Source organism: Chiloscyllium plagiosum, chromosome 16, assembly GCF_004010195.1.
Source record: "Chiloscyllium plagiosum isolate BGI_BamShark_2017 chromosome 16, ASM401019v2, whole genome shotgun sequence".
Taxonomy (NCBI): domain Eukaryota; kingdom Metazoa; phylum Chordata; class Chondrichthyes; order Orectolobiformes; family Hemiscylliidae; genus Chiloscyllium; species Chiloscyllium plagiosum.
Genome location: NC_057725.1, coordinates 44,263,762 through 44,287,828, shown reverse-complemented (window position 1 = coordinate 44,287,828; position 24,067 = coordinate 44,263,762). Strand labels below are relative to the sequence as shown.

At 40.5% G+C, this 24,067-nt stretch overlaps 1 protein-coding gene across 3 annotated transcripts in view; it reads left to right on the top strand.

Annotated features, from left to right (window-relative positions):
- Positions 1-13,132, top strand: part of ush1c (Usher syndrome 1C) — a 210,427-nt gene extending 197,295 nt beyond the window's left edge. For all 3 annotated transcript variants that reach the window (XM_043705961.1, XM_043705963.1, XM_043705962.1), the window contains 2 exons: positions 1,732-1,787; positions 8,965-13,132. In XM_043705961.1, coding sequence (XP_043561896.1) covers positions 1,732-1,787; positions 8,965-8,977 — 69 coding nt within the window. In that variant the 3' untranslated portion in view covers positions 8,978-13,132. The remainder of the gene's footprint in view (positions 1-1,731; positions 1,788-8,964) is intronic.
- The last annotated feature ends 10,935 nt before the right edge of the window (positions 13,133-24,067 follow it).

Here is a 24,067-nt window from a genome sequence, read left to right as displayed (position 1 = left end):
TAGTGTTCAAATTACAGGGAGTGTAAATCTGCCCTTGAGTGTTGCTAGTACACCTGGAAACTCATAGGGTCAACCAGTCAGAGAAATATTGCCCCAGGAATTAGAATGGAAGAAATGGTGGTGAGGAGCGACTCTTCCAATCAATGACCAGTAGTGTAGCATTATTACTGAGTTAAATGGGGCAGACTTCAAAACTGGCCATCTTCAGATGTTTTATCAATGACCTTCCTTGTAATATATTGTCAGAAATGGGAATGTTTGCTGATGATTGCATAATATTCAGCACCATTTACAACTCCTTGGATTCTAAAGTAGTCAATGTCCATATGCAGCAAGACCTGGACAACATCTATTATTGGACAATTCAAAATGAAACCTCTAACACCCAAAGTTCATGAACAATGATTTTATTATTGAAATACCTCCTTTACCGCATTGAAAAACATCAAAACATATCAGTATGACTCCTATCTCTACAATATTTGATTCCTTTTTCTGATTCATTATCATTTCAAAGTTATTACTGACATCAAATCAGCTACCCTCTTTGATTATTTATTGAAATGCTTCAATTTAAAATGAAAAACTGGAGCCCACCTGCATTAGATCTTGAGCAATTCCATCAAGACTTCCATGATACACGGTATTGAAAGATTACAGCTGAAAATGTGTTGCTGGAAAAGCGCAGCAGGTCAGGCAGCATCCAAGGAACAGGAGAATCGACGATTCGGGCATAAGCTTTTCCAGCAACACATTTTCAGCTCTGATCTCCAGCATCTGCAGCCCTCACTTTCTCCACTGAAAGATTACAGACTGGTTTTTATTAATTCAGCTGATAACCTCTATTTCTATTCATTTTTGTCTGTTATCCAAATAAGGTGGATTTTAACACAAACAGGAAAGAAATTGAAGTTGATTTTGAATCTATTTACAAAAGATAAAGGAGATACTTCAAATCCACTCAATTCTCTGTTCATTGATTTCAAATTGAAATTTGGTGCTTTGAAATAAAAGGCCAAGTCAGTTCTCCAATTACAAAGTTAGTTATTACACCAATTATCAATGACATGTAAAAATTAGCTAAGATCTATTGGCCAAAAATATCTTAGATTAATTTCTGCTATATGCAGTGTTAGTTGGTTACAGCAATATCCCAGTAGTTTCCAGAGAAAAGGATGGAGTTTATGGCTAAGCTTTGTGCAGGCACCAAGTATAAAGGTTGAATGCACATAGATAACCTTGCACCCTAAATCTAGTACTGACTGTATTTTTCTCTATTTGAATATTATTTTGTTTAGTATAGTCCTGTAGTGCCATAAATACGCCAGAAGGGAATTAGAACTTTTAAAGTACCATTGGAGATCCTTGGGCTCTGTACTCATTTTGTGCTTCTATATGATGTCTGATAAGATATTTGACCAATAGAATGGGAAGCTGGGTAATGTCATCACTTGATCTCCATGACTCATGGGCTTCCAAAAATTAACTGGATAGTAGTCGATGGTAAGAAGTAGCTGATTTTCCCCTTCCTAACTCTTGGGAAATTTACATTATTTTTTGCGCCGCTTTCATTGTTTGACTGATATCAGCTATGATAGTAAAAACCTATTCCTTCCTGTTCTCTATGTGGCTCCTTATGTTCATTAGAGAGTCATCAAAAGCATTTTTTAAATAAATAATAACTTAAATGTTTTTTTTATAAAATATAAAACGATTGTATTTTTCTTACAGGACTGGATAGACCTTGTAATTGCTGTGTCCCCACCAAAGGAATATGAAGATGAAGTGTAAGTCTAAGTTTACAGCCAGGGTTTGGTCAATTTCCATCTTTCTGTGTAGTATTATATGAATTACCATTCAGGTATCTATATGTATCTTTAAAATCTTTTCTGTCTTTTCACCAATTAATGATCTTCAAATAAAAAGGTATGTTTCAAGAGCTGTACCTATATTTCCTAGTATAGGAAGTTAGTGAATAGTATCCTGCAGCCTGGGTTGAGGAGAGGTTTGGATTGTAGGAACCATGGTGGGCAGTGCGATGGATTTGTCACTAAGCTGCTCTCTGAAGTGGCCAATCAAACTGCTCAGTGGTTCCAAACGAAGACTCAACAGAGCTATTTTAGGTCTACTGGAGATGAGTAATAAATGCTGTTCTTGACAGTGATACTCTTATCTCACAGATGAAGGGCTTATTTTTTATTAAATATATTTTGATTTTAAAAAAGGATTTTTTTTCTTTTGACTATTACAGCAAATATAAAACCAAACAATTCAAACCAATATTTAAAAATGCACTAATTACATAATTATGATATCTAAGCTAAAGAAGAAAACTCTTAACAATAATAAAAATGATAATAACCATAACACCGCTCAGCAAAACAAAGCAATAGCCCTCGATCATCGAGCGCATATGTTTATACTATTCATATATACATAGTTCCTCCCCTCTGAATGCCAGAGTCATTACACAGAACTGTCATGTCTATAGAAAGGCCCTTACTAGTATGGTGGACAAATCTGTACCCGGGAAATCCAAAAATGGTTTCCACATCTTAGAGAAATTCTCAGTTTTATGGTGCACCATGCTCTGAGAAAGTCCAAGAGGATGTGCTCCATGACTAGCTTACCCAAGTCCGCCAGCCCCTGGGGATTTTCTGACACCCATCCTAATGGAATGTTCTTTCTTGCACAAAATATGAGGATACTGAAAAGCCTTTTTTTTATGTGCATCTAATGAAAGTGAATTAACAAAGCCAAGAAGAAGAGACATCAGGTCCATCTCCACCTTCGTCCCCAAGGTCTTCTCTATTTCACCTATCACAGCACTACAGTATGCCCACAGTCTGTGGCAGGACCAAAGACAAAGAATAAGCATGTCCATGCCCACCTTACATTTAGGACACATTGGAGATGCTCCCGCTTTAAATTTAGTGAGCTGGTCTGGGGCCAGATGGACCCTGTGGAGAATCTTCAATTGCAAGGAGTGGGTCCTGATGCAAATCAAGATCCTTTTTGTATTTCCCCAGATATCCTCCCACATTTCAGAAGAGGTCTCAACGTCCAACTCCCTCTCCCATACTTTACAGAGCTATTCAGTCCCATCCAAGAGACCCTCTCCCAATGGATGATAAGCGTTGCTAGCAGATAATGTACCCTCAGCACTCAACACCCTCTTCTCCATGTTTGACCTATAAGGGTCAATTAGAAGTGTGGTCTCTTTTTGTATGAAGTTTCTAATTTGAAAGAAACAAAAGAAGTCCCAGCTGGGCAATTCATATTTCCAAGCCAACTGGTCAAATGACATCAATATGTCCCCTTCGAATAAATCACCCAGGCAAGACGCACCCCTAGCTGCCCAGAGTTTAAACCCAGAGTCCATCATCCCTGGCTGAAAACCCAGCATACCAACAATGGATGTCAAAAATGATGTTTTGGCAATATTGCCCTCACCCTGACGCATTGCCCTCCACGCCTTGACAACATTGATGACTATTGGGCTATGGCAATATTTCTTAACTGTTCTCATTTTGTCTAAGAACAGCAGGCTAATAAGGGGGCATCTTGCCTGAGATGCTTCAATGTCCAACCAAAGTGAGTGATGGTCCCCCCGGGCCCAATCATTCACATAAGATAGCAACGTGCTGAGCTGATAGTTTTTGATATATGAGAGGCCCACTCCTCCCAGTCTGTAAGATAACTGCAATTTAGTTAATTTAATTAAGGACCGCTTGCAATACCTGATAAAAGAACTAAACCAGCCATTCAGTCTTCTAAATATTTGCATTAGTAAAAAGCAGAGGAAGCATTCACACTCACTCCTCGAATAGAAAGATGAAAAATTAAGTCATACCCATTCTGTTGCAGCTTCAAATGCTCTGCATCATCCAAGTGTGTTTCTTGTAATAACGCAGCATCCACCCTCTCCCTTTTAAGGCTGGAAAGTACCTTCTTCATCTTGACAGGTGAATGACTCCCCTTAATATTCCAGGTGCACCACTTGAACACATCCTTTGCCATAACCTTCTATCGCATAATCTAGACTCTAAGAGGAAGAACCTAAACTACAGATTACTGAGCTTTAATGCAAAATAATCCACAAAACCAAAAAACTTCACAGACTAAAATACCTTCAACCAACAAGTCTACAAAACTTACAAAAATTATATATAGCAAAAACAGAAAAACAAACAAATCCCCAAAGGCACAGATTAGAGGAATTTACTCCCCATTCAAAAGGGGTACCTACGCATCCTACAACCTGCTAACCATCCCAACCATGCCCTCAACTCCTACCAGCTAGGGTCATGCCACATACACCGACCACCTGGTAGAGAAAAAAAACTATAGTGTCTATAGTACTAACCTCCCAAGAGCAAGGTTAGTACTATAGACAAATAAACTAAAAATAAATATGTCACCTATCCCTTAACATAACTTGGAGATTAAAAATAAATACTCTGTCCATACTGACATCATTTCATGTAACTGTTACCAGAAAGGAGACTCCACCAAGTCCTTTTTAAAGAAAAGCAAACCCGAACAATTCTGTCCTCGCCTATTCGGCTGTTTGACTTAAGTCAATATGTGGACAAAGTCCTTTACTTTCTCTGGCAAGTCGAACAAATGTATGGATCAATTATGATTGATCCGAAGCACTGCTGGATATCTTAAAGAATACTGGATCCCAAGTTTTCTCAATCTCCTCTTGACGCCATCGTAGGACTTCCTTTTACAGACTACTGCCGCCGAGAGGTCTTGAAAGAACATGACCCTGGAGCCGCCACATACCAACGCTCTTGAATCCCTCTCCTACAGAGGGTATAGAGGCTTCCAGGACCCTCTGCTTGTCTTTATAAAGATGGAACCTCACCAGGACAGAGTGTGGGCGTTAATCCTCACCTGCCTTTCAAGCCGCGATGCAGTGGACTCTTTCAATTGTTATCCCTCCCTTCTCAACCTCCAAACCAAGGAATTCCAGGAACCACTTCTCAAAGAACTCCACTGGCTGCTCACCTTCCATCCCCTCTGGTATGTCAACAATGCGCAGACTCTTTCTTCCACCTCTGATTTTGAGATCGCCTAGCAGATCCAACACACCATGGACCAGTGTTTCCAGGGCTTCAATCCGGTTCTAGGAGGAGTCAATCTCTGTCTCAATCCCTGCAGCCCGGTGCTTGATCTCATCGGTCCTTTTTCCCAGGTCTTGCAGCATAGCAGATATAGGAGCCAACTTCTCTTCAATCTTTTTCTTGTATCTGCCTCCCAAGTCCTCGCCAGATTTGACCAGCTCCTCAACCAGGGTCTGGTGAGTAAGCAAGTCACTGCTTCAGAGGGCTGGACTGTGGCCCTGGCCCTAGGTGAGCTTCCTCCTTTTCTTGGCATTATCATGGACAAAGGTAAATCAATTTTTTTCAGGTTTCTGGCTCCTTTACTGTGTTTTTACTCACAGTAAAGTGTTTGGGATGGGTTCTGGCTCTGTTAGGTCAGTGTTGCAGCGCGAAGCCCAGCAAACGCAATCCTAACAGGATGCCACCATCTTGGATTCCCGAAGAATTTATTTCTAAAAGTCTGTAAACCTCAAATGAACATCAACAACTGAATCCATTGTCTGGGTAGATATTGCAAGCAAATCATGAACACTGTGAACCAACAAGCAAGCACATTCCATGAATGGAGCTCTATATTATGAATAATGTCAAAGATTGAAGCTAAATTAGCAATGATTACTTGCACATCTGTCACCTTGGCTTAGGAATCATGAAGGTTTTGGCAGAGGTTGAATATCTTCATTAATATTAAGTATAAAGGAGCTGTTGATCAAACAAATTGGGGGGAGGTGTAGCAGTGGAGTGAGAGGAAGATAGTACATGAATAAACCAGGCTTTAGATGCCTCTTAATCAACAGAGGATGACACTACTGCTGACTCCTGTGACATCCACCGCAAGTTTAGAAGGTCATTATCATTAAAGTCAAGGACAGTAAGACTTAAATATTTAGTTATCACGTATTGAGCATAATTGATTTGGAACCAGGTGATACAACAATGAAGTCAAGTAGTTGATTTGTTTGCAAGAGGTCTGACAAAGCAGCTCATGGTTGCAATCATCCTTACGACCACTGACAATGCCATCTTTGCCCTGCTTTGATGCTACAAGTCTACCTGAGATGGGCAGCAAGATCGTTAATGAAACGGAGGCACTGAACACATTGCTTCTCATCGATAGAAGCTACAGCACTCATGATAGAGCAAGTGGTGTAAGCAGTAGTGGAAAGCCAGAACCAAGGGCTTCACCACACGTTAGCTCATTCCCTTTAACATCACTAATTTGAAATGACAATACAAGCTAGTCAATCAAATAGAACAACAGCTATTAAAAATCAACCTGGCAGAGGTTACTGATGCCTTTAAATTGTGGAATCTTTCCTTTTGCTAGTGTGCTTTCAGGTGAGCATCATTTGTTCTTAGAAACGTTCACATATTATGTTTTCCATGCCCCAAGTCTGTTTCTGTTACTGTGAACCTAACATTAATTGGCAATAGTTACTGTATTCAACTGTGGATCTGAAAAATTGCATGTATTATTCTATCATTGTTGGAGTAAAGGTCAGAAAAATTTGCTGCAACAGCACACACACTTTTTATGCTACATTATATTAGTCTAGCTAGCTCATTTTGAATAGATCAGGATACCATTCTCGGAGTGCTGAAAATGTGCAAAGTAGACAGATTGTGATTTCCATCAGTTAGAATGCTGATTTGACTCTTGCAATGCCATTTTTTTTGTTTGCAACAATTAAACTAATGCGCTGTTTTAATATTGCACACCTGAAAGTACACGTAGCAAAAGGAAAGTTTCCACAACTTAAAGAGATCATTAACCTTTGCCAGGTTATTCTTTGCTTGATTTTTAACAGTGGTTGTTCTGTTTGCCAAAGGATTGATGAGTTTGTATTGTCATTTCAAATTAGTGATGTTAAAGGGAATGAGCTAATGTGTGGTGAAGCCCTTGGTTCTGGATTGCCACTTGCTCTATCATGAGTGCTGTAGCTCCTATCTATGAGGAGCAATGTGTTCAGTGCCTCCGTTTCATTAACGATCTTGCTGCCCATCTCAGGCAGACTTGTAGCATCAAAGCAGGGCAAGGATGCACTGTCAGCAGTCGCGATGATGATAGCAACCATGAGCTGTTTTGTGCTGTGCTACTTCTAAATTACTGCAAGCACCATCCCCAATATCCTGCAACCCCACTGTCGTATGATATTGAAACTCTTGATGCAAAGACAGGGAAAAATAGTGCTGCTTTTTTTTTTCTGGAGAGGTACACACAGTATGCATATGACTTGGCAAGGATAGTAGGCAGTCCTGTACTTGGGGGCCATAGTCATCAATCAGACTCAATCAACATTTTCATAGCCTGGACTGGGTGATGGATATGCAGCTGTGCAGTTGTCCTGCAGGAGTGAAGGATATGTTTCAGTGAGTGTAATGCAGTATGCTTATTGTGAATGGTATTCCTGAGGTCATTGAATCATTGGCCATGTGTGCAAGCTTGTACTGCAGGTGTGAGGTTTGCAGCAGCACTAAGTTTGTGAAGTTGACGTCAACTATGACTGTGAAGAATGGTTTGAGATTGGTAGCAATTATTGGTAGGTAAATCATGGAGATTTGGTGCATTGAGTACTTTGTAGGGCTACTGAGACAGTTGGTAGAATATGATATTTGAAGATGCATTGTCAACCTTGACCACTTGCATGAGATCATTGAAGTTCTTGTGCCACTGTGTCCCACTCCTTCCTGCTACTTGGCTCTAGGGGTTGGTTAGCTCAGTTGGCTGAACAGCTGGTTCACATTGCAGCATGTATTCAATTCTTGCACTAGTTAAGGTTACCATGAAGGGCCCTCCTTCTCAACTTCTTCCTTCGCCTGAAGGGCAGTAACCCTCAGGTTAAACCACCATCAATTGCTTCTGTCTAATGAGGGAGCAGCTTTATATTCCAGTTGGACTATGGTGACTTTACCTTCTAATTTGCTGTTTGGCGATCTAGTCCAACCACCTTCTTAGAATTTTCTCGATTATTTCCTAGGCTCCTGACATCCTCCTGCAGCATCAAGGCCTACAATGCTCTATTAGTAAGTCTTGGAGTCCACACTCAGCCATTCCTGTGTTCTCCCATTCCCATGTCGTTGTTGGATTCACCTAAACTTTGAAATGATTTCCAGCTCAGGGCTTTATGTTGTGCAAGCTAATTTTAACTCTTATCTACTCTGCAGCGTGTTTTATTTCAGCTCCATGGGATGCAACAGCATTGGGTTATTCACACATCGAACATTAATCGGAATGTTTCCAGGTCTGCTTTCGTATCCAGAACTCTGTGTTTTAGGATCCTTCAAAATAATCCTTCAACCTTCAATTCTGTGCCAGTCAAAAACTGCCATCTAACTATTCTAATCCCTAGTATTCTAATATTCTGTTCCTTTGTTGATTTCAATATCGTTTTGTGCAACTTGTTTGAGGTAAAACATGTAATTCTCTCAAAATGTTTTCTAACTAGTAATATTTTAATGTTTTTGACCTCATCGATAATTGTTGTCTCTGATCCATTGGTAACTTTGGAATTAATTTTAAAACTTTTGGTTTATATGTTAATGTTGGTGCCTCATTTACAAAAGATAATTGAACACAGCTTGTTGGTGCAGATTGATGGGCTGAATTTTAACTCTGAGAAATTAGTGGGTTGAGGTTGTGTGAGAGCTCAAACTGCATGAACATTGAAGCTTACCTGCACAAAACCCACGCACCGCCAGTTTCAAATCGCTGACAAAATGTGGCATTGAATGAGACCCTGAAACAGTTTCGGAGATTCTAAGAGGGGCATGGTAGATTGCCTCGGGAAAATTACCAAATGGAAGTGAATGCATTTCAAATGCATAAAACAATTTTTTTTTCCTCTTTTTATAGGACATTCTTTTGACAATGAAGAAACATAAGCATCAGAAGAATGATGCCTCTCAGAATCAATTTATTTCCACATCGGCCAATATTAAATTCTATGAAAATGAGAAAGAAGAAAGCAAATCAAATTGATTCATCTTATTAAGGAAGTAATGATAATGATAAAAGATGCAGATGATACATATTGCTACAAGTAGTAAACAAAAACTGAACATTTTTAAGTGAATTTAACAGGAGCATTTATTTGAAGTGTTATAATTTTTTTCATGTACCTGTGTCAAATTAGTTTTCATTTGAGATCATATTGGAAGATTTGGCAAAAAATGACCCTCTTATGACCATATTTTCAAACAACCCTATAAGCATACAAAACAAAGATTTAATCTGAGTCATGTAAACAATGATGTGAAGAAATGTACTTTACCCTCATAAGTCTATCTAATAAGGTTTGGTTGTAGGTTCATTAAGCTGTTCCAGATCTGTATATGTCTGATATTGATCTGCTGACAGAATTACGAAGGTAGATTGCATGTTTTATTAATTGAACTGGATATAGCAATTGCGTCAGATGAGCTATGTATTTTTACTGATAGCAAATGTACTAGGTAACAAAAACAAAATCAAGAACTAGGAAATAAATCTCATCTCAAAGGCATAATAGTAAAGCTACTGTTGTTAAGTACAATGAAACTGTAATGACCTTTACAAATGGAATCATGATAACTTTCTACTGTTACTGCTAAAGATGATTAATTGACACACTGAAAGCAAGAAATTAGACGGGGAAGGTTCTTGTTAGACAAGGCTTCAGGTGGGAAGTACAAATTTCATGGTGATACCACCTGACACCTACTCCTGATGCCAGGATTGTTGAATGAAGGACCATAAAGCAGGAAGCTGCCATCATCTTCATTGTCCTCACCAATATTGAATGCTGCAAAGCCCCTTACAGCCTGTCCCATCATGCAGAAAACCATTTTCTCTGAAAGGATCAGGAGACATAAGCGTTTCTTGTCCTCTACTAGTTCTGCTTTCTTTTTATTGTTTTTCTTAGGTTGTAGGTGCCACTGGCTAGGTCAACAATTGTTGTGTTTGAGTGAGTGACATTGAGCTGTCTTCTTGAAACGTTGAAGCCCATGTGGTCTTATATAGCCACAATGTTAGGAGGAGAGAGCAAGAATTTTTGACCTAAGAATGGTGAGGAGATTGTGATATAGTTCCAAGTAAGGAATGAGAATGAGAGGGCAACTTAGCGGTAATGCTGCCTTTAAACATTTAGATTCAAGAAATTGCAGGTTTGGTATGTGCTGACTAAGGAGCCTTAGTGAGCTACTGCAATGCACCTCGTGGATGGTACGTGCTGATTCCACTCTGAATTGGTGGTGGGAATTGATGAGGTGCCAGTCAAGTAGGCTGCTTCAGCCTGACTGGGGTGAGTTTCTTGATTGTGTTTGAAACTGCAGCAAGTCAAACAAGTAGAAAGTACGTCATGATGCTCCTGACATATGCCTTATAGAGTTCAGGAGTCACGTGGTAGATTATTCACTGCAGAATTCCAAGCATCTGACCTCCTCATGCAACCATTGTATTTATATGGCTACTCCAGTTCTGCTTCTGATCAATAGTAACTGGCAGGAAGGATTCAGAAATGGGTAAGAAATTAATTATCAAGAAGCAATGGATAGATTCTCTCTTGTTGAAGATGATCATTGTCTGGCTCTTGTATGTTGCGAATGTGACTCGACAGTTATCAGTTCAATCCTCAACATTGTCCAGGTCTTACTGCATTCAGGCATAACTTGTTTGGGGAGTGTCTGAGGAGATATGAGTGGTGCCGAATATTGTGCAATCATTGTCAAGCATCCCCACTTCTAACCTTATGGAGAGATGAAACACATAGGAATAGTTGGGCTTGGAACAATACCTTGAGGAACACTGCTGTGATATGTTGGAGCTGGAACAATTCACGTTCAACAACCATCATGATCTTCCTTTATTTTAGGTATGACTCCAACAACTGGAGAGGTTTCCCCTGATTTCTATTGGCTTTAATTTCACTATGGTCCTTGATGCCACAGTCAGTCAAATGCTACCCTTGATGTCAAAGCCATTCACCTTCGCTTCGCCTCAGGAATTCATCTCTTTTGTCCATATTGTAACTAGGCTCTGATGAAGTCAGAAGCTGAGTAGCCTTTGTAGGTTGTTGCTGAATTGCACAGTCACTGATGTCTTCTAAATATTATTTGATGTTTGAGAGTAGACTGATGAGGCAATAATTAACCAGGTTGTATTTGTCATGCTGTTGTACACAGCTTATATCTGGGAAATCATCCACATTTTTGGACAGATTCCAATGTTATAGGTATATTGAAACAGCTTGGCTGTGGTGTGACTAGTTCTGAAGTACAAGTCTTCTATAATATTACTGAAATGTTATCAGGGTCCATTGCATTTCCAGTATTTAGTGCCTTTAACTGTTTCTTCATATCACATGGTGTAAATTGACTTGGTTAAAGACTGGCATCTATGATGTTGGGCGCATCAGGAGGAGATAATCAATACTTATAGTTAGAGGTAGTTGGAAATATATCTGCCTTGGCTCAAACTGAAATCCTGGGCTCCCCCATCGAGGAGGATAGTGTGGAGCTGCCTCTTATGTTTCATTGTTTCATCATCTAAGACCATGACTGGATCTGGCAGGACTGCAAACTGGATATCTGATCGGTTGGTTGCAATGTCTCCTTCCTCCTACTGTGTGCCACTATGTTCTGCAAGAGAGAAGATAGAATGTCACCGGCTATGTAGGAATGTAGCACAGTGGCTCAGTGGTTAGCTCTGCTGTCTCACAGCTCCAGGGAGCTAGATTCGATTCCAACCTTGAGCGACCATCTATGTGGAGTTTGCACATTCTCCCTGTGTCTGCCCTGGTTTCCACTGGGTGCCCTAGTTTCCTAGTGCAAAGATGTGCAGGTGGGTGGATTGACCTGCTAAATTGTTCCATCATGTCCAGGGATGTGCAGGTTACGTGTATTAGCCATTGCATGGGGAGGTGGTGCTGGGTCTGGATGAGATGCTCTTCAGCAGGTTGGTGTAGACTCAATAGACTAAATGTAGGAATTTTGTGGAGTCTGTGAATGTATTTGGGTGATATGCCCACCACAACTAAGTAGCTGTGGAGTTAGTGATAGGTTGGTATGAGGCTGACAGCATTTATAGGTAGTCTCTGAATTTAATGTGTGATTCCTGAGGGCCAGGATGTGCTTCTGAGTGAGTCATTGGGGCATTGCATAGCAAAGACTCTGAGATATTGATATTGTGGTGGATAGGGGATTCCATATGGGCTCACTGTCTTAGAGTTCCTCTCGTACTGCTGTAAGACCCTTTGGTTCACACTTCAGGAGTTCAACTTGTTCACCACCTTTTTCCATTCCTTCACTGGCTAAGCCTTGGGAGTCTTCTGGCCTCACCCCACCCCCACTACCACCACCATTAATGCCTCCAGTGTAACATTACACAACTTTCAATCATTCTGTGTGCCCTAGTGTTCTTTATGCAGGATTTCTATTGTGGCAGACTTATTCCTTTTCCTTCTTTCTAAAGGCAGCCAAACTTTAAGAAAAAGCATGCTGCCTGTGCAAAATGTTGTATGGCCAGAGATGTGAAGAGCTCACTGGCAGTATGCAAATGGGAAGGTCAACGTTGGGAGGCACCAGATACTCATTTGGATGAGGTGTGTAGATAAATTTTGTGTCTTACCCATTTCCATCAAAACATGTGTCTGCATACCACACATTGCAGGTCCCTTGCCCAAAAAGTAGTGTTAGTGAATTTCACGCCCACTAAGGCTGATTTTCTAATCAACTTTCACATGCTGGAATGGAATTTTTAAAATGTGGACCACCATTTTTATCAGAGTTGCCATTGGAATTGCTAAAAACACATCCACCAATTGATTTGAAATGATGATTTTTGATCATTTATAGTTTGTACATTTTTTTACAATTAATATGACACAGAAAATGAATAATAGCAACAGGTTAGAGAGTAGAAGATTGTAATCTATTTATTTAAGTATAGTGATGACTATTGAATCACCTGCACTCAAGAATTAAATGGGTGTATTGCTCATAATGTGTTGTTTAACAAATCTTAAATAAAACAGTTTCTGAGCACACAAATAGCTATAGATTTAATTATTTATTGTTCTTCCCACTGTGAATATTGTTGCTAAATCTGTAATTGATTCCTTTTGGTCATTTTCAAATGAAGCCATGGAAGTCCAAAATTTGTTATGCATGTGTTTAAATACATAATTTTCTAGTCCATCCAGTGGTGGTTTTAACCACAAAACCTTTAAGGAAACCATCACCATTCACAAATTCTCAAGGTGGCAAGAGGACTAATTTAGTTCTGCTGCTTTGTTGTTCTCAATAAAAACTGTAAAATTATTATTATTCAAAACTCTGCCTCTGGAACACTTATAGCTTAATGAGCCACCTTTGATGACACTTTTTTTTTCTTGCAGTGTTGGTTACTTCATAGAACTGTGCTACTGTAATACATTCAGCTAAATGGTGTCATTCTGTCCCACACCTTTTAATGCTCAATAAGTCACCAAATAGTTTAGTATTGGTTGTTTAATGCTTGGAAGTAACCCCCCACCACCCTCACCCCCCCGCCCCTTCAAAGGGATAGACTGTTGTCACATCAGGTATGGGGAATTTTCTCTATCAGAAATTGTGAATTTTAAATTTGAGGTTTTTGTTTGTTCAACAAAGGTATTAAGGAATACGGGCCAAAGGCAGGTATATGGTGTTCGACATAGATCAGCCATGATCTCATTGAATGCAACAGGCTCAAGGGGCTGAATGGCCTACTCCTTTTCCTGTGTTCCTAATAAACTTTTGACTATTTCTCCCCATCCAAAATGGCATAGGAAAGTTGTACGTGGAGAACAAATAAGTAGTCTATGAATTAATATGCCTTAGCCAACAGTTCTCTATTGCTAAGTGCTGTCATATTTGACTGTGTAATAGTATCATACATTTAACCTTGGATAAACAATCAAATAAATTGATACCTTCTGCATTACATGGGTCAATAAAGTGCTTCACCATAAAACAAATTTTTTTGTTTTTTTGGAATTTCAAATACAAATATCATATTTTTGATGCATCAGTGATAAGATTGATGAGAGATTCTGTGTTATCTTTCTTTGGTACATTTTTAAACATATCAATCAAATTCTGAACAACTTTGGAGTATCTTCCTCACCATCTCCCTGCCTTTTTCTGTTACATTAGTTGTTTTTTTATGGAGCATTAGCATCATCGAGTAAATCTGGGGCTTTCTTCCTTGATTGAATAATGTCTTCTAACATAATTTGAGTGGAATTTTGAGTGGTCTTGAATTGAGAAAAGATTGATTCTTCATTTGGTTCTGCTGTCACAATTCATTGCCTGGACTAACACCGATGCAGCCTCGTCTGAGCAGAAAGAACTGTTTCAAGAAACGGAATAATTTCCAAGTAGAAATTAGCGCTATGGACTTCTTGTACTGTATTGCACAAGGTTTGAGGAGCCTAGCATATTGCCTTTTAATTTCATGTATCATCAAAGGAGTTTGATGAATGAAGGCTGACTTTTCCCAGACAAGTGTCAGTCTAAAAATTTAAAAACACAAATTCTAGGGATTTTCTCATTACAGCTTGCACTTAACTGCCAAAAATTCACAAAAAGCATATTAAAAATACTGTTAAGTTACAATAGTGGAGCTAGATCAGCACCAGTGAAATATTTTGCCAAAGTTAATCAGAGGCTTAATGGAAGTAATTCAGCACATCAGGTTCAATATCACAGATCAGTTTTATTATCATCTTGAGAATCATCATTCATAATTACCTTATATGATCAGCTGAAGTACCAACATTTGACTCTGGGTTATGGAATATTTACATATATTGGCAGATAAGGGCAGAATCTTGTCTTTAAGACACATGAGAATTGACCAATAGAGCAATCAGTGACCTAAATCCTAGAAGAGCATCTATTTAAATTTCCTAAAATGTATCAATTGGCTTCATAATCAAGCTAAAGTTAGTGACCTCAGGAAAGGAAGATAGCAATTGGACCATCGAATAGCTCTCACTATTCAACCTTATAAATGGTTAAGAGTTTAGGGGTTAGGAAGTGAGTAACTCTTAATAAATACTGATTTTCTTCAAAGTCTGGTTATTGTCAGAGGTGTGATGCAAACTGGCTTAGCGTCTTCGTTGTTAGAGGAATTTTGAATGAAGGTCAAAAATGTACTATCAGCAATAAACACAATGAAACAGTGCTGCAACTCTTGTTGGTTTTCCACAACCTTTCCCAATATATGCAATCAGTTCTGGAGAAGTATATACCCTGACTATGTGGTGTCTCACTGTCCCGACACGAGAAGAGATTTGCTTGGAATGGATGGCATACGTGGGAACATCTGTTGTTCAGTGCCTCATAGCATGACCTTTGTTACTACTGTGAGTTTGGGACCAATTTTACCATCTCTAATGTAATGGGCTAGGAGGTGGGAAGCATTTAAAATGGTATGTACTATTGGAGTGCCAGTCATTTTCCCAATGACATGCCACCTTATGAGTGATAGGAAAGGTGTTAGCCATACCTCTTGCTCCCCATGTGTAAATCCCTGCTTTGGTCCCTAATCAGTCCTACTCCTCCATTCACTACCTTTTACAATTAATAATACTGTTAAAGACGTTGAGATTCCCTGTTATGTTGGCCTCCAGTCTTTTCTTTTAATGCTTTAGTATTCTCTAATGTGCCTTTTTGCCTCCCTTCTGTTCCCAAACTCCTAACCAACAGCACCATTCCTCATCCATTCCACCTTTTCACATCTTTTTTGAACAGCATGTGCTCTGGAATACTTAACCCCCATTCTTGGTCTTCCTTGAATTACGTCTCTGTCATCACCACAACATCATATTTCTTGATAACTATCTAAACCCATAACTCCCCTATCTAATTTAATATGTATTGTGCATTCTTAAACATACACAATAATCCTAATTTAAACCTCATTATTTTCTCCCTCATTCTAACATCACCTTTATGTTTTCTAAACTTATGTCATCCGTCTTTCCAAACATTTTGTTCATCTATGTTTTCCTCTCTCAGAGTGTCTCTTAGTTCCCACGACCCTGCAGAGTTAGTTTAGAGCCCTCCCAACAGTATTAGCAAATGGCCCCACCAGGAACTCAGTACCAGCTCTGGTCAAGTGGAAATTACCTGATTGTACAGGTCTCATCTTTCCCAGAGCCAGCTGTGATATCCCACTGTGACTACAGCCACCACCGAGCTCTGTAAACCAGAACTCAGGTTTCTGCCAGTGGCAATAATTCCTGCACATGTAGCTATCAATAGTGCCAATAATTTTAGAAAAATATTTCATTTGACCAAGCTGCATTGCCAGTGAAGAAACTAAGCCAGCTTGCATCACTCCTCTGACAATAACCGGACTTTGAAGAAAATCAGTATTTATCAAGAGTGGCTCACTTCCTAACCCCTAAACTCTCAACCATTTATAAGGTTGAATAGTGAGAGCTATTTGATGGTCCAATTGATATCTTCCTTTCCTGAGGTCACTAACTTTAGCTTGATTATGAAACCAATTGATACATTTTAGGAATTTTAAATAGTGGCAGTGAAGTAGCAACACTTGTGCCCATCTCCTGTATCCAGAGCTCATCTGCTTCCATCTACCTTTCTTTTTTCTTTCTCTTTCTTTTACTTTTGTTCTTTCTTTTTCCGATTCCTTCCAAGAGTGTCAGCAGCAGTGGGTGCAAGCGTTGAGTTTGAGCCCAGTTTGGGACTCAGCAACTTCAGCGGTGGCCACATTGGTGAGATCAGCTCAGTGCAGACTCATGGTGGTGGAGGCAAAATGGTGCTGAACAATGGCCTCATGGTGCTAGCAGCGTTGATGCAGCTCCAGGACATGCCTGGGCCCGGTTACCTGACAGTAGAAGCTGTGATGTCTGGCTGCAGCATCATACAGGAACTTTGGGCGCCTGTGTTCACAGGCTGAGCGACAACCTTTGTGGCAGTGCGGACTTGTGGGGATTGATCTAGGCATTCCCTTTCTTTTGCTGGTTCTTTTATTTACAGTCGTAGATCCATGCAGCATAGAAACAGTCCATTCGGTCCAACCAACTCAAGCCATACATAATCCCGAACTATTCCCATCTGCTTGCCCCTGGCCCATACCCCTCCAAACCTTTCCTATTCGTGTACTTATTAAGTGTCTTTTTAAATGTTGTAAATGTGCTTACATCCACCACTTTCTTAGGAAGTTCATTCCACCTGCAAACCACCCTCCGTGCAAAAGATTTGCCCCAATGTCTTTTTTAAATTACCTCTTACCTTCAAAGCATGCATCCGATCTTAAAATTCCCCATCCCAGAGAAAACTATACCCCTTATGATTTTACAAACCTCAAAATTCTGACTTGTACAGTAAGATGCTCCTGGAGAATGGCAAATTTGTACTCTTTTTCACTGTACTCCAATATTCCTGTACTCGGGGGGGAAAAAAATTCTGAATTTAAATCTAAATGTTACAAAATTACTTTCCTCATATTAACTTTCTTTTGGATTACCTGCATTACGTATTGACTTTTCCTTGTTCCTGATGTTTCTCATTTTCTCTGTCCCTTCAAACCCACAACTACTGCCATCTAGAAGCACAAAGGCAGCAAATACATGGGAACACCACCACCAACCTGCTATATCACCATTCCTTCACTATTGCTTGGGTAAAATCCTAGATTTAAACTTTTGAAACACTGCTGACAATATCACACTTGGACACAAAAATGTCCCACCCTGGCAGAACTAGAACAGCTGGTGGTGATGTGAGAAACTAAACGGCCATCACAACCAATATTTTATTATGGGGAGCAAAAGTGATTGTCCCAAGCAAAGGTTGCCACCAGATACCGGCAGAACTCTACCTGGGTCATCCAGGGATTTCCAAAATGATTATGTTGATGAAAAGTTATGTCTAGTGGCCAGAGTTGGATGCCGACATAGCCACATTGGTGCGTCAGTGCCCAAAGTGCCAACAAGGCTCAACGTTCCTCATCATTGTGGAAGCAGGGAATTCAAGAATTTCCTAAAGGTGAATGGCATTCAACAAATAAGGACAGCTCCATACCATCCATCATCCAATGGTCTAGTGGAAAGTGCAGTCCAAACTTTGAATGCAGCTTAAAAGACTACAGTTTCAGTTAATATCAAGCAGTCCTGATTCCTGTTTGATTATAGGACCACTCCTCGCACAACTACAGGGATAGCTCCAGCATAGCTGGGGAGAAGATGCCACACTAGGTTAAATCGGATCCTCCTGGACCTGGGGGAGGTCATTCGGGACATCATCAGGAACGCCAACGCTGGACACAAAATTCCTCTAAGCAAGAGAGACAGTTTAATTCAGGCAACAAGGTTTGGTGCTGACACCACAGAAATGGCCTTGCATGGGTAAGAGGCATTGTCAAATAAGGCCAGGTCCTGTGACATACGAAGTTCGGGTAGGTGAGCTGGACTTGAACAAGCACATGGACCACATGATAGTTGCAAACTGGCAAATGGGGCAGGAGCAAAATATTCTGACCTGTCAGAACAGCCAGAAAGGCTATCGGAAAGGACACGTTCTCCCCCTTAGTGTAATGTTGAAGAAACCTCGAAGTCTGAGATGGACAGGGTGGATGTCACAGCCTCGACAGCTTTACCGCATGAAGATGAGTTTCTTGTGAGACATTCTGAGTGCGAGAGGTGGGCTACAGTCTGGTACACACCACCTGTAGCTGAGATATAGTCAGTAGAACCAGAGGTGGTACAAAAATACTCCCGGGGAGGCTACAAGGAAAACAACAGGCCAATGTCCCCAGACATAGAGGAGGAGGAATGTAGTTATTGTTACGAGGTCAGCCAGGTGGACCTCATATAATAAGTGCTCCCTGTTTGGACCAGGTTATAGCCCCAATCAGGGAGCACTGCATGACAGATATAAACAGAAGTAACGGTATTGTCTAATGTATAAATGTCATTGTCACTGTCTTGTCATATGTGGAACTGGGATTTGAGGTTTGTCCTCCTCTCCATGTAAAATGGTTGAACAGTAGGGTTCGGGGCCTAGCTTTGCTGCTCCTCTCCCTTGTAAAATTGCTGTCTTTTGTGTACAGCTGTCAATGTTTTTTGTAAACTGGTTTGTAATTTGTTTAATAAAATAATATAAACAGAAGTGTCAGCCAGATGGTGGGTAGGCTGTTCTGAGCACTGTCGTCCCGATAAGGGGTAATCGGGATGGGCTGTCCTAGAGGTGGTCGAAAGATGTCAGAGCAGCTGAGAGCCAGAAGGCGTGTAGGGGCGGGCTGAGATCCGGAAGGCTTGTGGGCTACCCTACACGCTGTCGTCCCAGGGAAGGGGACGGGCTGTCCTAAAGGTGGCCGAAAGGTGTGCCAGGATAGCCCACTGGTCAGAGGTGCAACAGGGTGGGTGAGAGCCCAATTGTACGTAGGGGCAGACTGAGAGCCAGAAGGCGGGTAGCCGTCCTCAGCGCTGTCACCCCGGGCAGGTACCGGGCCGGGCTGCCCCAGAGGTGGTCGGAAGGTGCTGAGGGTGGTTAGTGAAGCCGGAAGGTGGGTAGGCCGTCCTGACTGCTGTCACCCTGGGCGGGTACCGGGGCGGGCTGTCCTAGAGGTGGTCGAAAGGTGTGTCAGGGCAGACCGAGAACTGGAAGGGATGCAGCTGTAAATGTAACTGTTTGTTGTAAACTGTTTTTGTAATTTGTTTAATAAAATATAAAAAAAATAAACAGGAGTGTCAGAAGTGCTGTTCACTTTGAGACCTGGCTCTGAAGAAGCCGGAGCAGTGTCATGTACTATGCATGTGTAAATAAAGGGTGGTTTGGTGACAGGATGTCGGCCTCTGTGAAGTTATTTCACCCATAAGCAGACTAAATCTCCACTGAACCGAAACCTGTAACATTATGCATGTGTGACCAAGCTACTCCTTTAACAAGGTTATTTTGTCCTTGGTTTTTCTTGAGAAGGGTTGCAAATGCAGAGTTGCCGAAATGTCTGAACTGGCTACTTTAATTATGGCTAACAGATGTTGCTTAAGTCAACAATCAGAAAAGGCTTTCAGGTTTTTTTGTTTAAAACACTTGTACAATGAAAGGGGAGTGGTCGGTTTTCCCAGTTCAGGGTTTCTTCTAGTTTTGGGTTAGTTTTAGCAGGGGACCCAAAGAAACAGCTCCATACTGATCCTCTCTGTCTCTGACATCTCCCTCCTGTAAGAACCTGTGTTTGAATTGACCTTTGTTGCCAAGGGGTGTGGTTATGGAATGTTGCAGGAAATCAGAAACGCTCTTTGTAAAGTTGTGTTTTCATGTAGGTTGGGTTTTCAAATGGATATGTTATTCTAAATTTGGCTTTCTTTTGTTCATGTGTAAATAAATTCTGTTTTATTTAAAACAAAGTGGTTTGACCAGCTGCATCACTCCTGGAATATTCAATTTGCATCTGCTTAAAGCAACTAGAAAAGTTAGGTTCTGGGCTACCTTCTTAAAATGTTTTGAGGGAGTCTGGCCTGGTCCATAACACTTGACTTTAAATGAGATAATACATCACAGGACTAAGGAACATTCTTTTACCAGTGTCACACAGTCTGTATCCAGAAACTAAATGGAACACCAACCACAACTAATTGATATGTTTACCATCTGATACCTCATTGTTTTGCATCCAAACCAAAATAATCCATAAAGGAAAGTCTTCTTGATTTCACAACTATACAATCAAAGTACATCATTTGGCTGCAGGCCTGATTCTGACTTTGCTTGTCCTCCCACTTCTATCGCTATGACTAAAAGTATGAGTCTCACATTCAGAGCCCATTTCCTTGCTATCCACTGCCATTTCTTAGCTCCATGACTTCAACATTAGGCATGACATCTATGAAGCAATAGTCACAAATGTTTTAAATGGAGCAAGAGAGCACAACATTGATCTTCACTTGATGTTCCATTTGTCAGCAGAAAATACCATCAGAAAAAGACATTTCTGCAGCAGTTCCCTGTGTGACCCATTGAATATTACCTTCTGCTGCTTATTCTGAAGTATGATCCATCTAGATCTCCCTTGCATTCACCTTGCAACTGAAAGTAAACTAATTTTGATTCATTGGATTACATGTGACTTTCATTCATGCAATCTTTCATTCATCTTCCTTATCCTTCTAATAAAAAGAAAAGATTCTTAAAATGAAAATATGCATTCAACTTCCTTATATCTCCCTTTGGACTGTCTCCAATATTGACTTTGTCCTGTCCTGGAAAGTAATCTTCGGTTCCCAGAAGTCCAGGCCAATTTCAAAACATTGACAAGGTATTCAAAGTGTGCTCACCTGACTCTAGAACATCTAAGATGATTGGTATGATAGGGGTGTTTTTCTGAATAATATTAAATACTTTACAAATATTGCCAATTATTGTAACCATTCAAAATCTGCAAAACTTATTAGGATTTATAAAACTAAATGGATCACCTGTGCCAATTTACCTGCATGATACTATGAGGATGTCTCATCAAACAGGCCAAAACTGCATGTTATACTATGAAAAATATGATTCAGTATTTCAATACCTAATCCTAGAGTTTATATTTGAACAAGAATTGCCTATTTTGGGTACATTTTTTGCCAAGTTTAAATCTGTTTTTCTCCCTGTCCTAACCAGTGCATTACTTAAGGGAAGCCATTGTTTAAAGGAAAAGACAAAATTCTAATGGTGTTTAAATAGTTGGTGTTTTCAATAGCCTTGCAAGATAAGAATTTCTTGTAACTGATAAATTATTCTCATGCGTACTAATATATATAGATATTCTGCTCTACTACATCATAAAACACAATGCAGCATTAATGAAGACTGAGAAAAACGAATTAATTTGATTATTTTATTTTGATTCAGCTGTGTTTATCCATTTCCTGTAACATAAAACTGACACTAAGATGCAGCAAAACCTACTCTAAAGCCAATCACAAAGAAACAAAGCAAAGTATCCTGATTGAAAAAGGAAAAGGTAAGCTTAATAATATAAACATATTATTTTACTTTAGATTGCCAGGATTTTGTGGCAGAAGAATTAGATATCTAAACCAAGACCCTGTCTACAGATAGAGGAGCACACTTCAGTTCAATTATTTCCCTCACCATCTCTGTCCTCCTGCCCCACCTTCAAAATCTTCTCAGCTGTGAACTCTTTATTGCATCTTGTTCACTTATGTCTGCTTCTGCTTGATTGTATTGCTACTATTGATTTATTAGATTGGTTCTGTTCCCAGACTTTTGGGCAGGTCAGGAACAGTACCTAGGTCCTTGGTGGGTGGCACGGTGGCACAGTGGTTAGCACTGCTGCCTCACAGCGCCTGAGACCCGGGTTCAATTCCCGCCTCAGGCGACTGACTGTGTGGAGTTTGCACGTTCTCCCCGTGTCTGCGTGGGTTTCCTCCGGGTGCTCCGGTTTCCTCCCACTGTCCAAAGATGTGCAGATCAGGTGAATTGGCCATGCTAACTTGCCCGTAGTGTTAGGTAAGGGATAAATGTTGGTGGGTTGCGCTTCGGCGGGTCGGTGTGGACTTGTTGGGCCGAAGGGCCTGTTTCCACATTGTAATGTAATGTAATATAATCTAATCTAAATATCCTGAAAACCCAGCCATGGTCCCACTCTCTTCATCTTTCCCCTTCATCCCTCCTACTTCTTTACTCCCAATCTCCTATTCACTGATCCCAGAATGTGTCTTCTTTCTTCATAAGACTGAGACTTATTCAGTTTGCATTTTCTCTTAGCAAACTCCATTGTTTTTCTTGACACTTCCAGACTAGAGACCATCACTGCATTGATCCATATCAGTTGGTTAAACCTGCTTCATACCTCCATCTCCCTGGCTTTAACTGCTCAAACACATGTATTCCCATTAATTGATTTAACATGTCAGTGCTTCCAAATTCTCTACATACCCTAGCTCACCAGATCCCCTTTGTCTTCAAATCCACTGTCAAAGGATCTCAATCTTTGAATGTGCCACAGGTGGGAGCTCCAAGTCCATTAATACATTCCATTGAGCCTCCTATGCAATCCTTAGAATATTCCCATAACTGACCATCCCTAACATACACACTGTATTAGTGCACTGGAAATCATGGCCCCAATAACGTATTCCCGGGTTGCAAACAACAACCTGGCCTTTCCCAATGCCATCAATTCCCCTGTTAGCCAGCTAAAAAAAACAGCATTCACATTGAGACGATGGACAGAAACAAAGAAGGGTTACCCAAAGTAGAGTGAGAGAGGAAGGCACGACTGAAAGCAACGTCGGAGATATACCACAAGGAGTAAGGAAGTTGTCTCTATGGGTATTTTTTTCTCATTTTAACAATGGAAAGTAAGGTTGGAATAAAGAATGGCAAGATTGAGAAAAAATGCTTTCACCAGATAATAAGACCATAAGACATAGGAGTGGAAGTAAGGCCATTTGGCCCATTGAGTCCACTCCGCCATTCAATCATGGCTGATGGGCATTTCAACTCCACTTACCTACATTCTCCCCGTAGCCGTTAATTCCTTGTGACATCAAGAATTTATCAATCTCTGCCTTGAAGACATTTAGCGTCCCAGCCTCCACTGCACTCCGCAGCAATGAATTCCACAGGCCCACCACTCTCTGGCTGAAGAAATGCCTCCGCATTTCTGTTCTGAATTGACCCCCTCTAATTTTAAGGCTGTGCCCACGGGTCCTAGTCTCCCTGCCTAACGGAAACAATTTCTTAGCGTCCACCCTTTCCAAGCCATGTATTATCTTGTAAGTTTCTATTAGATCTCCCCTTAATCTTCTAAACTCCAATGAATACAATCCCAGGATCCTCAGCCGTTCCTCATATGTTAGACCTACCATTCCAGGGATCATCCGTGTGAATCTCCGCTGGACACGATCCAGTGCCAGTATGTCCTTCCTGAGGTGTGGGGACCAAAACTAGACACAGTACTCCAAATGGGGCCT